This window comes from Glarea lozoyensis (assembly GCF_000409485.1).
Source record: "Glarea lozoyensis ATCC 20868 chromosome Unknown GLAREA1, whole genome shotgun sequence".
NCBI lineage: Eukaryota > Fungi > Ascomycota > Leotiomycetes > Helotiales > Helotiaceae > Glarea > Glarea lozoyensis.
The window spans coordinates 458,205-472,081 of NW_007360983.1; the positions used below are offsets into that span (position 1 = coordinate 458,205).

At 46.6% G+C, this 13,877-nt stretch overlaps 6 protein-coding genes across 6 annotated transcripts; 3 read left to right on the top strand and 3 right to left on the bottom strand.

Moving 5' to 3' along the window:
- Positions 1-294: 294 nt before the first annotated feature.
- Positions 295-2,096, bottom strand: GLAREA_08809 (Cysteine proteinase; the record flags this gene model as incomplete). The annotated part of the gene is made up of 3 exons (XM_008077770.1): positions 295-1,233; positions 1,514-1,737; positions 1,820-2,096. The coding sequence occupies 3 exons, from the start codon at positions 2,094-2,096 to the stop codon at positions 295-297; spliced, it is 1,440 nt and encodes a 479-aa protein (XP_008075961.1).
- A 1,310-nt stretch (positions 2,097-3,406) lies between these two features.
- On the top strand, positions 3,407-4,940 carry GLAREA_08810 (uncharacterized protein; the record flags this gene model as incomplete). Its single annotated transcript, XM_008077771.1, has 2 exons — positions 3,407-3,436; positions 3,495-4,940. The coding sequence occupies 2 exons, from the start codon at positions 3,407-3,409 to the stop codon at positions 4,938-4,940; spliced, it is 1,476 nt and encodes a 491-aa protein (XP_008075962.1).
- Positions 4,941-5,607: 667 nt separating this feature from the next.
- Positions 5,608-8,254, bottom strand: GLAREA_08811 (TPR-like protein; the record flags this gene model as incomplete). Its single annotated transcript, XM_008077772.1, has 4 exons — positions 5,608-6,068; positions 6,126-7,256; positions 7,304-8,122; positions 8,173-8,254. The coding sequence occupies 4 exons, from the start codon at positions 8,252-8,254 to the stop codon at positions 5,608-5,610; spliced, it is 2,493 nt and encodes an 830-aa protein (XP_008075963.1).
- Positions 8,255-9,291: 1,037 nt separating this feature from the next.
- Positions 9,292-9,935, bottom strand: GLAREA_08812 (uncharacterized protein; the record flags this gene model as incomplete). The annotated part of the gene is made up of 2 exons (XM_008077773.1): positions 9,292-9,815; positions 9,869-9,935. 2 exons carry the CDS (start codon positions 9,933-9,935, stop codon positions 9,292-9,294), a joined length of 591 nt encoding a protein of 196 aa, XP_008075964.1.
- Positions 9,936-10,313: 378 nt separating this feature from the next.
- On the top strand, positions 10,314-11,623 carry GLAREA_08813 (Mitochondrial carrier; the record flags this gene model as incomplete). The annotated part of the gene is made up of 3 exons (XM_008077774.1): positions 10,314-10,346; positions 10,549-10,738; positions 10,812-11,623. 3 exons carry the CDS (start codon positions 10,314-10,316, stop codon positions 11,621-11,623), a joined length of 1,035 nt encoding a protein of 344 aa, XP_008075965.1.
- Positions 11,624-12,640: 1,017 nt separating this feature from the next.
- On the top strand, positions 12,641-13,393 carry GLAREA_08814 (uncharacterized protein; the record flags this gene model as incomplete). The annotated part of the gene is made up of 2 exons (XM_008077775.1): positions 12,641-13,131; positions 13,180-13,393. 2 exons carry the CDS (start codon positions 12,641-12,643, stop codon positions 13,391-13,393), a joined length of 705 nt encoding a protein of 234 aa, XP_008075966.1.
- Positions 13,394-13,877: the final 484 nt, after the last annotated feature.

Here is a 13,877-nt window from a genome sequence, read left to right on the forward strand (position 1 = left end):
CCCCCCTAAATCTGAATTGAGGCTTCTCGCTACACCGATTCGTCAGCTAGACCCCGATAAGAACTCTCGTGATGCTTTAATTGGTATGTTAAAAGGTTGAAAATATAATGTTTCCACAATCTGCGTCTTGTATCTAAATCTATGCGTGCCTCTTCAAAATGGTATCGTCCCAAAACGCCACCAATGCCATCAAAATGCGGCCCCTAATGCAATGTCCCATCCAATATATGCAAATACTCGACCCTCCATGATAAACAGGAAAACATACAACCCTTCTTCAGTTCTCGGCTGACTTCATCTAACCCTCCTGTAGAAGCACATCACAGGAGAGAACGACCGTTCCACAGCGCCAACCTCGGTTCTTGACACGCTCCGGTCGTTGAACATCCTCCATTGCTTATCTGGTCCCTCGGCACTGCATATGTAATGACCAGAATTATCACCTCCACTATGCTGGATGACGGATATGAGCTCGTATTTCCATCTCTCGTTATCCGTCTTACTCTTACTTTTCAATAATGTGAGATCAAGGGTGTGTGAAACGTTGACTGTAGTCTTGATCTTACGACCGAAGGCATCACGTCGTGAGAGATGGATAGCAAGGATTTCTGATAAGTCATCGAAAAGACGTGTCTTCTTGCATTGGCCATTCTTCTTACATGCTTCGCACTGATAGTCAACAGTATCTGTTACACCACGTGCAATGTACTGCTGAAGGGTACCGTTCCGTAATTGGGGTGCCAGGCAAACTGTCATCTGGGTCTGCGATGAAGTTGTAATGGAAGAGTGCCCACAAGAACAAGGGATGGATTGGTTGATAGAAGACGAGAAGAGCGAATCGATGTCTGAATATGTGGCGATAGGTAAATCCTCGCGAAGGATTCTGAATAAGAATGTAAGTTGTTCATTTGGGTCACCTTGCCCCATTTCTGTCCAACCACGCCGTCTGAGTAAGGCGTGTAGGTTTCGAAACATGGCTAATAGGGTAGAACTATTCTGCACCTTCCAGTACGAAATCACTACGCCACGAAGAGCGCAAGCTGAGCAGTCCTTTCGGTCGTCGACCACACATAAGGATGGCATGTGGTTCTCCCACAGAAGCGTTACAAGCTTGGGGATGTGCAATAAAGCTTGAATCAAAGATATTCGGTAGCACAAGACCCCAGTGAAATTGTCAAATCCTCTCTGTATAGTAGGTGGTGTCTTTGAAAGATCGGATATGATGCTGTCGGCCTTAAGAGACGTCAGCACAGTCTGCTCAAATACAGTCTAATAAATTTAAACGGGAAAAACGAAAAGTCTCGTTGGTTTGACATTTCTGCTGGAGTCAAATAAAGACACCCCGATAGAGGAATGATGTGTTATTTGTTGAAATCGGAATGGTCGAAAAGCGCCATTTTGGCAAATAACTGGGAAACCGAAGGGTTTATTTGATGTGACATGGCAAGAAAATAGCAGACAACAAGCATGAGGAGTAAGACACAAGGGGGGCCTTGCAATATAGATAGCATACCTTTAGTTTTTGTTGCTTGATTATCAAAGCCCAATTTGACGCCTGCACTCTCCTCGTATGGTCGTCAATATTTGCATCATCCAATTTGCAGATTTTCATCCGCTTGCTGTAAAAATCATCAACGGCTGCTGGCTCACGAGCCCGCTTTAGAGAACCGAGCTCCGTATTCTTTTCTAAGCCGGAACGCTCTGTCGATTTTAGCCCTTTGAAATTGATTTGAACATCTATTTGTTGTTAGTTGCTGGACAAGGTGGTGTTATCTCAACGGAAAAGTGAATCTGAATATTGGAAATGAGAGGAGCTCACCAGTTCCACTGCGCTTTACTTGCTTTGCTGGCCGACCGCCACCTCCGGTGTGAGATCTCTTCGGCGAAGGCGAAGGTGATCGATCCTCCTTTGAAGATGGTCTTCGGGTTTTATCTCTTAACCGTACCGGAAGGTCTTGATGGGAGCGCGAGTGCTTGAATATGACGTTAGGGGATCCTTTGAACGGCCTTGTTGCTGATAGAGCAGAGGTCGGAGATCTTGCGACATTCCCGAACCCTTTCTGATGAGGCATTGCCTCTATTGCGACAGCACCCATTGCTGCGACACCACCCTTAGCGCGCCGAATAGACTCTCCCCTGGTACCCAAGAACTAAAACTTCCTTGCTCCAAACGGCTGGGTTGTTGAGTGTTCGCAGAAAGTCAAAGGACCTGCCGCAACACGGCAACTCACCTGGCGGCCTTATTTCTAAATTGACCACCAGACAGGTGAATTCAAGAATACTATCCCAGTGAAACACAGCTCTTCTATCACTACCGCAACGCGAGAAAGGCGGGACTTTTTAACTGTTTGTCGTCGTAGACCGGACCTCTGGTACAGGTGCTTCTCGGACAATAGAAAGCTTTCCACCTGCTAGGAACCGGCAACGAGCTTGGGTTCGAAAAGGACGGTGGTACGTATCAAGTCTCAAGCCTTATCTCAGGCGTATTGTACCGTTTTTTGAAACACAATACCTCACGGTATGTATGTCAGAAGGAAATTCTGCCTCCTTATGAGTGAGCTTAATGTATCGTCACGAGTTTGCCTGTTGAGGTGCATGGAGGCGATTTCGAAATTGGTGCTGCGGGAACTTTCTTACAAATTTCGTTCACCACGAGATGAATAACGCGCTCAAAGCTTTCTGTGAATTGGAATATGGATATCGTGTATTGACAAGTCGTTTTCGGTAGACGTAGGATTTCGTTCAGAGTTGAGGTTCGAAGCGTAAAAAAGTTCCACGGTCACCGCCCTCCGACGTGGCAATTTGGGTTTAGCGCAGGTTTATTATTACATCAAAGCGACGAAAGCGGCGAACTAACAGACTTTCGAAGCTCCATACAATTAGTTGTTGAATTGTAAAGAGAATTGAGTTATGGTATATGTGTGAGAAATGTCTTTACTCTTGGCGTTCTGATATTTTATAATCAATGATTTCTCCTCGTCAGGATGGCTTTGAATTTCTGTCATGGATGCGTTCGGCGGCAAGGATCGAAAGCCAACCTTGGATTTCCAGGTAGTCCAAGAGTTCTGAGTGCGCAAGGCAAAGATTAATTGATTACTACCGGATTTAAATGTCTTTTTTCCAAAAATAATTTCTCTTACTTCTTAACGCTTTACAGCACCTAGACTTTTAAGCAAAAGTTTTCACGTGATATCCCTACCGGATTTCATAGCTCAGGGGTCGGGGTGGAGCCGACCGGATTATCTTCTCGGAATCATTCCAAAAGTTTTGGACCGAGAATGTCTTGAAAGCTTCGAACAGTTCCTCTGCTCCAAACCTCTTGTCTAGGATGTATCGGTTCCATCGTTTTGTCTTACATTAAATCTATCACTTATTTGAAGAAAGTTTGCAGCCTGATAACAATAAAATGGCAACGGATGGCTCGAAACTCCCAGAGGTATATCTCAGACTCGAATACACCATATACTGGTTCCATACATGCTAACATCATGTAGGCTTCCGCGCCCAAGCCAGATGCGCCAAAGCCAGATATCAAGGTAGAGAAGAAACTACCTAACCCAAATCCTATCTACAAATACATGGGACTCGGGGAGAACTTCCGACCAAAACTCCCTTCGCGAAACTGGATGATATTCCTCTCGATTACTGGATCCTTTACCGCAGCCATTATATACGACAAGAGAGAACAGAGACGAGCGCAGAGGAAATGGTGTAAGCTGGTTGAACATATCGCGAAGGAGCCACTGGATCCAAAATCAATGCCTAGAAAGCTTACGGTGTTTCTGGAAGGTCCTCCGGCAGATGGGCTACGATCAGCGCAAGATCACTTTAAGTTATATGTGAAGCCTATTCTTGTGGCATCAGGATTGGATTGGGAATTTATACAGGGCAGGAAAGAGGGCGACGTCCGCGCCGAATTGGCTGAGAGAATCCGCAAATCTAGGTTACCACCAGCTCAGCGAACGGAAGAGAATCCGGTATTGGAAGTGCGCAGTAAAAGTGGCATTCAGGAATTCGATGGTCCTCGTGGAGATATTGTCATTGGGCGACATACTTGGAAGGAATATGTTAGAGGCCTCCATGAGGGTTGGTTAGGACCCTTAGTTGAGCCAGTCCGACCTGTCGTAGCGAAACCCGCAGAAGTACCAATACCTGAAGAAATCGGAACAGCTGTCATTGCGCCCCCAGGCGATAGTCCTCTATCGTCAGACACAGAAAATCCTCTCGATGCGACAGTAATCCATGACACTTCAGTCGTCGAAGGAGCCGAAAAGGTTGCTCCCGAACCAGAACCAGAAAAGAAGCCTGACGAGAAACCGCCAAAGCTGGCGCCATTTATCTCAGTCGCCGAATACTCAAACGCCGCTCTACCAAAAGAACTCCCCGCAGAACTCGACCCATCAATACCAATCTCCTTCCCACACATCCTCGGATTCCTCAACACCCCACGACGAATGTGGCGCTTCCTCAACCGCCGCGAAGTAGCAGACTCAATAGGACGAGAAACAGCAGCTATAATCTTATCCACCTACCGACCATACCATACCACCTCCTCAAACACACCGACCTCGTTCACAGCCGACGATTCATACACCTCACCGCAAGCATCAAGCGAACAAGTCCCTCAAACAGCGGAACAACAAACCGCGCTCTACGAAGAAGAAAAAGAATGGCATAAAAGCACTCGGGTACGAAAAGAAGACGAGCCAGAACGAACGTGGTTAGAGCCCATAATCCTTGACCCGCGGATAGCAAGTCGGATGCGAAGAGCCGAGATCACGGCAGAAGAGGAGGAGCGCGCGAAAACATTCAAGATCCCCGAGGAGGAGGTTGAAGGCTGGATTAAAGGGGGTTTGAGATCGCTTGGGCGGAGTACGAAGGAGTACTTTAAGAAGGCGGAGAGACCTGTTGCTGAGGGGTTGACAGAGGATGAGGAATAGATGTTTAAAAGGCGGGTGGTAATGTTGTATGATATTTGAGAAGCTTGGGCTTGTTGATACCAACTCCAATTTTGGGAAGCGAGGGCTTTGTAGAATTTGTAGCTATAGACGATGGGTTGTGGGTGTATTGTATGAGAAAGGGATGTAGTATGTTGTAGTTTGTAGATATATAATCCTCTCTTCGAGTGTTTGGAATCTCCAATTTTGGAGAATCATCCGATTTTTGGTCTAGTGCCAACCTAGAGGGTTGGTACCAACTAAGGAGGATCTTTTGGTATATACCAAGGTAAGCAGATGAACAACACTGTCCATGTTGTTGATCAGTAATTTGGACCTATCTTGAATGGAATGAAGAAGGGGGAAATGTTAACAAAATAGAGATTAGCAGCACGCCACACAAGAGAATAACAAAAATTTGAAACTCTTTCAAATTCCTCTCTAAATATCACAAGAAAGCCACCTAAATGACCTCTCACACCCCATCCCCATCTCAGCACAAACTTTTATCTAAACTATCCCTCACATGTTTGTTCCATGCCAATGCAAATGCTATACCCCCACGCCTACCTACTCCCAAAACGCATTAAGAGCGGCAGGGCTTCATCAAATGAGTATCGAAATCCATAAATACAAGATACAGTCGTTTTAGTCAAAATCGAAATCGGAATCATTCGAAGATTGTGGCTTTAGGCCATTTCTGGGCGGCGCTGGATTTGAATGCGTCGACTTCGCTGCTATTCCAGGATCGAAGGAGGGTTAACGCTTCCTGTGCTTCTTCGACGGTGATGGCTGAGAGCTTCAGGACTGCTGCGACGTCTTTTTCGCAAGTTGGGGCGGCGTCAGGGGATATGAGTTTTCGTACGCTAAGTGCAGATAGAGTCCTTCGGGCGCAATCTTTGTGACTGGCCAGGTAATCGTCGTTGAACTTGGTGAGCGAAGTTGAGGCGGGTAAGAGGTTGAACTCGGATGTGATGACCTCTTTCGTCTTGGGAGAGATCTTGGATTCCGAAGACTCAAACTCGCTGTCGATAGCTACTTTGAAACGAACGATTTGTTGATGGACCTTGGAATGTTCCTTGTCTAGAGCTGCGGCGGCGAGCAAGCACTTGAGCGCGAGGACATACTTTTCTATTATATAGTTAGCAAAAAAAACTTGTAAAAATGGTAATCGGGTTTGTAACTCACTTCTTCGCATGTACACTTCGAATCCTGCAGTTTGTACATCAATACTCTTCGGGCTAAATTGTAGCAAAGGTGTAAGGAACTTCATAGCATCATTCATTGGTTCTGTCGTCGCAGCAAGTTTTGCTCCATCAGGATCGTCGTCCTTTTTCTTTGGATCGGCTTCCACCTCTTTAGTTGCCTTGTTTGGCTCGTTCTTCTTGGCTATGGCCTCGCGCTCAGCCTTTTGAGCTTCTTTTCTGGCCTTCTTAGCAGCCTTTTTTCTTTCCGCGGCATCATCTCCATTGGCATCTGAGTTTCCATTCGTACCGTTCGACAATGGCTTGTCATGAAGCTTTAGGTAGACATCGACAGCAGATAATGCAGCCCGGGAGTAGAAGGTATGCTCCCTCAGTTGATCTTCCCATCTCATCATGTCAATATATGCTCTTATCTGGCCCTTTCGCAAAGAGAAGCTGTGAAAGTCGAATTGATCTTCTTGCCACACATCGAAAATGTTGTATATTGAGGTGAATCTCTTCAAGGCAAGTCCAATCTTACCCTGGCGAGCATAAGACTCGCCGTCTTCGGTCAAGTACCAAACGCACTGCATATCATGAAGATCAGCGAGCGGGCCACCAACAGTCTCAGCTCTGGTAAATAACCCCATGGTCTTGAGTGCAGCATCTCCCTCGTTGTCTCGCAATTGATATTTGGCTGCCTTGGTGTTGATGTGACGATCCCGTGTGTCTAAAGTCCGAGCTTTTTCCATAATCTCAGAAGCCTTTTGCGAGTTTCCGTAATGCTTCCATATCCGCGCTTGAGTCATGTGAAAGTCGACGCTGTTGGGTTCTAGCTCGATAGCTTTCTCGACAAATTCCATAGCCTTGTCCAAGTCGCGGCTGCGATAGTAGTTATAATGCTGGGCAAGGAAGTAGAATGCTGCAGAGGCACCTTTGGAAGTATCTCCACTTCTCTTTGGTTCATCGTTGGCTTCGCTCTTACCACTGTCGATATATTGCTGCACAAGTGCAGGTAATGTATCTTTCTTGAAAGAGCTGGAGTAAAGATGTTTGAGGTTCGCGAATGTTGAGGGAACACCTTTGTCCAGCATACGGTTGATATACTGATCAGCAGCTTCCTTGAATTCGTCACCTAGAATGTGTTAGCGATAAGTCTTATATTTTGAGGGTTTCACCGACCTTCTAAGAAATCTAAAGGAAGCCGTCGAGCAGCATCACACCGTGGGTATTTCTCCGCGTACTCGTCGAAAAGCTGTTTCTTGGCCGCCTTATCTTCAGATATACCCATCGCTTCAATCAGCCCGTCGTAGTACATTTTGTATTCGGAATTTCGATCAATTAAAGCCCGGTACGCTTTCGTGGCCTCCTCTGTCCGACCAAGCTTTGTGAGATATGTAGCTCGAAGCTCGTAGTATGCCAGCCTATCCAAGGTATGCTTTCCGGCAGACTCCAGGTGATCCAGTGCTTTTTGGAAATCGCCCTGCTCAGCAATCAAGGAGTTCTTATACATAACAGCCTCAGAGTTTTCGAAATCTGTCTTCGAGGGAGGGTTCTTCAATGTCTCCTCGTACGATGTCAGGACACCTTCGGCTTCGGACAAGTTCCCATTCAGATGGTGTGCGACAGCTAAGGCCGTCCAACTCTGCCTGGCACTAGGTCTCGCGGTCAACATTGCACGACGACTGTTCAAATAACCCTGGTAATCCCGCATCTGTACTTGGAGCAAAGCTAGATCCCGTTGTATCTGTTGCGAGTCTGGTTCCAGCCGTAACGCGAACTTGTATGCCTTTATCGCTTCTTCGAAATTCTTGACTGCCCTATACAATAATCCATACACATGCCAGCAAACATGCGATTTCATATCGCATTGAAGGGCCACTTTCGCCAGCGCAAATGCTTCGTCTGTCTTTCCCTGGGAGTTCATAATGAGAGCCTTCATCGCCAGCGTATCGCCATGCTTGGGATTCTTTTTGAGAATTTGATCGGCAGCTTTGATACCTACAGGAATTGTTAGCTGCTGTCTGCAACCCAGAGGCAGCTGCCCAAACCTTTCTTATACTGTTTGTCTTCATAATTCCGCACCACGGTGCGAAAGAGACCCTGCTCTTTCGCTGAGAGCACCTGTGGCATCGCGTCGAGACTATAGAATGAATTTCCCGGCTTTAGTGATCGCGGACTCGCAACTTGGAGGGAAGGCTTTCACTTGCGCCCCGTGAGGTTTTGGTGGGGGTATTGCTGGCGGAGCTTCGAAGGTAAAGATGCAATGGTAATAAGATACGGCCGATCTTCGCCCTGGGTCGAGCTACCAGTATCACGGTTGTGGGGCCGGAACGAGAGAGGGAGGGAGAGAGAGAATTGAGAAGTCGTGTGGGTAGAAGCGTAGAGCTCGTTCGTCCTAGAACATTTATCGTCATTTTCGGCAAGCCTATTTGGCGAGACAGATGCAGCTCGCTCGGGCCAACATCAACGACTTCTAACAACACCACGGCAATCTTAGCATGACCTACCTTTGTAACAATAAAACTGATTTTAAATTCTCAGAATACCTAGAAATAGCCATTACTTTAACCTGTCTAAAGTAGATTTTACAACTCTTCTCTACTTCATTCAGCAATGACCACTGTAACATACCCTATCTAACAGGACCCTAATCAATGATCGCATGTTTTTGATCCGATTAAGCAGTTGTTGAAATGCTCTCGGTAGTCTGTTTCTTTTCAAAAGGTATTGCCGGCTTTCACTACTGTATAGCGAAGAGCATTGTGCAGAGAAGAGCCATTGTCAGTATCTAGGCGTCTGGAAAACATCTAATGACGCAGATGCCGCTTTGGATCATGGTCGTTACATAAATCAATGCTGGATTCTCATTTAATAGGCGGCGGTTTTTTACATAGCAGTGATATACGACAAACATCTATTAACCTGCTATACCATCTGTTGTTGCATCTAATATGCTGACCAAGCCCAAGCCCAAATAAGTCGACATCTACCAAATAATTGAAAGTCTACTTACACTTATCTTGTCGACCGCGATCAAATGTAGCCGTAAATATAATCTGTAGAGTTGAATGATCTTTCTATTTCAAACGCCTTTCAAGTATGCTTAACACGCTATCCCATCCATGCATGCACCGCTAACAAACAATCGACACAATACCTCATGTACATCAACTCTTCTCCAAGACACTACTCCTCTCCTCTCCTTTCCTCCACTCCCCCAAAGCAGCCTCCCAATCCCTCCCCTCATCCCCACACCTCTCAGAAACCAGTCCCCAACTCCTCGCCCTCACAATCCCCTCCACACCCCTCTCCTGCCTAATCAGAGCAGCCAATCTCTCCGTCCTCGCCTCCGTAGGGAAGAATCTCGCCGAATAAGGATCTAACCTCTCATCCACCATCCTTTCACGATCCTTCATCTCCTCTGCCTGTCTCTGAACCGCCTCGGGGTCATCGGGGTCCGGACTAGTCGCCACATTTGCGCAGTAACTCAAGACGTCAGAGCGAACCTGCCATGATGGGAATAAGACTTTGTTTTTAAAGGTGTTGCAGGATGAGGCGGGAATTCGACGCGATCGAGGGGTGCGGATGGTGGTTGAGGAGGGATCGAAGCCGGTGCTTGAGGGTGTGAAGAGGGCGTTTAGGTTTTGCGTTATGCTGTCGTCGATTGAGGAGCGGGATATCCGTAGGAAGTCTGCGATACACACGTTAGTACGTGTGTTTGAAAACTCCAGGGGAATTGCGTACCTCGTAAAGCCACAGTGTTAAAGCAGAATTGTGGTGTTAATTCCGGCGCATTTGGTGGTTGTGCCATGATTTCTTGCTTGATAGCTTTCGGAGGGGATTCTACGCGGCGAGACCGCGACCAGAAGTATTGAGCCAGGGTGAAGCTTCAGAGATATATTTGCGAGTGGTCTAGAATGTCTAAAAGAATGTTTTCTAAAGCTTTAGTTGGACGCTGGATATTTGGTATGGGGGTGGTGGCAATGAAGCTTGATACAGGGATCGAGAGCTGGATGTCATGGCGTCCTATCGATAAACCTCCTTGTCGATGACATAATGCTACTAATTTTCACTCTTCAAAGACAGTACATAATTCAGCTAGAACCCGGATTTCTCAAGGGGCCTGATATATTCTTGAGCCTTGCTTATAACATCCTTTGATTTCGTGGTTGTTAAGTTGCCGTCGGAAATGTCTGGCAATACTCACACGGATGTTCTCCTAGTAAGTACACATTTTCCTTCCCAAATAGGGCCAGATAGAGATGCTTGTCACACTACGCAGGCCGAATATTTCTCCCACCGGAGCGGTATCATTTGTACTTGTTTTGAGTAGATTTTGCCTTCTTCAAACGGCGTGTATTGTAGAGCCCGAACTGTTCATTCTCTGGCATTACTGTCAAAAAGAACCATACTGACATCAATAGGCTGGAGCTTTTGCGGCTTTCACAGTTGACTTACTTGTTTATCCATTAGACACGCTGAAAACGCGTTTTCAAAGTCCGGATTATAAAAAAATATATTACAACTCTTCAAAAACAGCTATCAATAAACGTTTACTCTTCGCTGGTCTTTACCAAGGGGTAGGCAGCATCATTTTGATAACCATACCATCATGTAAGTCACCCTGGCCTTGGTTCATGACACATGTGAGAAAGCTTCAAGGACAATTTCAACTTACAAATACCAGCGGGAGCATTCTTCACAGCTTATGAAGCCGTCAAAAGCGGACTCATCAAGGCAAATCCAACTCTGAGTGGCTCAAGTTCGCCTCTAATACCTCAACCCTTCATTCACAGCGCTGCCTCGTCAATAGCGGAACTTGTATCTTGCTTTATCTTAACGCCTGCAGAAGTCCTGAAGCAAAATGCCCAAATGATGCGCAAGCCAGCTGGCGGATCGTCATCAAATGCCTCAACCGTCTTTCAACCTTCTGCGACCTTACAAACATTGCGAAAGTTCAAGCGTCCATCCCAACTGTGGAGAGGATACACGGCACTAGCTGCTCGGAACTTACCCTTCACAGCAATGCAGTTTCCGATGTTTGAGCATCTGAAAACAACTATCAAACAGTATAGGAAAGATAAAGGCACTTTTACCGGCACCTTAGGCGAAACAGCAATGATCACTGCGATTAGCGCAGGAAGTGCGGGATCCGTCGCAGCTGTTATCACAACCCCAGTTGACGTGGTCAAAACCAGAATTATGCTATCTGCTGCGGGCGAGACTTCCGAAAAGGCCGCAATGGAGGAGGTGGACAAGAGTCGGAAGCAAGGGAGATCGCTGAAAGATTTGGCAGAGAAGACAGGTGGTTTGAAGAAGAGTGGCTTCGTGGTTGCGCAGGAGGTCTACAGAGATAGCGGAATGCGAGGGCTCTTCCGAGGTGGAACACTCAGAGCAGCATGGACTGCACTAGGAAGTGGATTATATCTTGGAGTTTATGAGAGTGGACGAGTATGGTTAGGTGAACGACGTGGAAACACCACGGAAGACCTATCATAACGTTTATCTCTGAGGCGTGCCTAATCTCCTGCGAGCAGATAGAACTATGCGACCCTGCTTTTCGGAGGAGTGATATCAAATCTCGCATGCACTCTTTGGAAGAACACGATGTCTCGATGGACGACTACCGGCTGTAACTGCGTCTTATCCTTTGAAGGATTGAAGAATGCACATGGACAACTGGGATTCAGCGGGACTGCCGAACCTTAAGTCAACGAAGCCAGTTCATACCAGAGATTCGAAAATGTGTTCGGCAGTCCTACCGAACAGTTCGATTGCTCGGTAGCGATCGTGAAAGATAATTCGGTGATTGGATGTTGCCTTCTGATGCGCGTCGTCTGCACCTTCAACGAGCTATGAGCGGTGAGGCTCCGGAGGCCATCATCCGTTTCCCCCAGGATGCGTATTTATTGCACGAGGTTCGTCGGACTATGAGTCGTCTCGAGGCACCCGACGGCCATCAATTGCAGTAATCCAAGGTCGTATCGTCCGATGTTATCACAACATTAGGCGTGCATGAAAGATCTGTGCCCTTAAAAGTTGTTAGGTGGTATCTCCTAATTGATGGGGTCACTTACATAAGTGATAGGAAATTTGCCAGAACTCCCACACTTAATTCCAGCATTTTTGGAGTCCAGGTTCCACGAGGGTATCGTGAGCCTGCATTCACATCGTGATGCGGTGAGAAGTGTTTTTGGCTTTCAGATGCACACCATGGGTAATGCAAGTAAAGGAGCCGTCGGTCTAGCCAAAGATAACACCACTCAAAGAAAGCATTGCGCCATAGCACACAAGAACAAATAAAATGATACCAACTCCCAGCTATATGACCCAAGCACGATGTTCAGCGCAAACGTCCTACCATACCACGTTAGCATGGGTCACATAAGTGTACAAATTCCATCGTCATGGTCGATCTCCCAACTTTTGCCTTAAAACCACAACCTCCTCCCCTTCCAGAGTACACTTATAGCCAAGAAGAACTTACCCTTCATCAATAAATTTCTTTGATACACAATGGCAGTTAGCGTCGCTAGCCGTCCAGGATTTGACTCAACAACACATCGACTCGGTAGCTCCCTGGAGACAATATCCGCCGACGATACAAGCCTCACCGCCGCCATCAAGGACAACGTCCTCAGCAACATCAACACAAAGTATAACGACGAGGAGAATTTTCTAATCGTATCTCCATACGAAGAGAAACCCCATCTTTTGGATCTTCGAACTCTCGATACCACCAACCAGCTACTGGCTAAAGCACTCGTCGGGTTGAAATGTGTAAGGGAGGACTACTCAACCGCTCCCTACATCGATATTTTTAACTGGCCAGAGGTTGTAGATTCTGTTCACCGGATGGCTGAACTTTCAGACTTCAAGTGGACAGAATCCTCGTTCTATATCGTCGTATTTCGGTCGCGAATTCCACCAACAACAGTGTACGCTGATCTTGGTGTCCTCGATAAAGCAGCTCACGCTGAAGCCACTGAGAGTGGAGGATTTCTCAAGTAAGAAATTTGCCAAGACCAAAAGGTTCGTGTCGCTAACTTCCTTAGGTATTGGTTTGGCTCGCCTGATGGGCATGGTAGAAACCTGGCTACTTGTGTTTGGCGCTCTCCTCATGACGCTAGAGTTGGGAGCGTAGGAGAAGCACACCGAAAGGCGGCAGGTGCAACTAGATCATTGTATACCGAATGGAAGATTGAGCGCTTGAGGCTACTGATTAAAGACGACGCCCAGGACTGGGAGATATCCGAGTGGGTTGATTGAGCATTTCAGGGAATGTTGTTGCTTGGATGATATTTGCAAGAAGACATTACAGTCAACTTGAGCGTGGGATGGCGTATCAGAATTGAGAGATTAGATTCCCTTTGGTAGACCTTTAGACGTAGAAATTTTACTTTCCTCCTGATAAGGAATCGAGTGCGACTTAGGGAAATGAGTAATTGAAGGGAATTCAACTGTTCATATCGCAATATACGAAGACCGATGTATTGTTTGTCCAGTGGACTTTTAATGACGGCCGGGTAGGGTGCTTGCCCTTGACAAATCAGTATCTGTATTCCATGTAAGCATGTATATAGAGAAAAGCTCAATATTAAGCGGCGAGGTGGCGTTTCTTTTCCAATCTGTATACCATGGATCGGGAGATTAGTACAATCACAGATCTGGCCGAATTCATCGGAGTATGGCCATCATTGTCTCGCCACTGTCGACGCGTTTGAGGATATAACTGGAGACACGTGATAAAGTA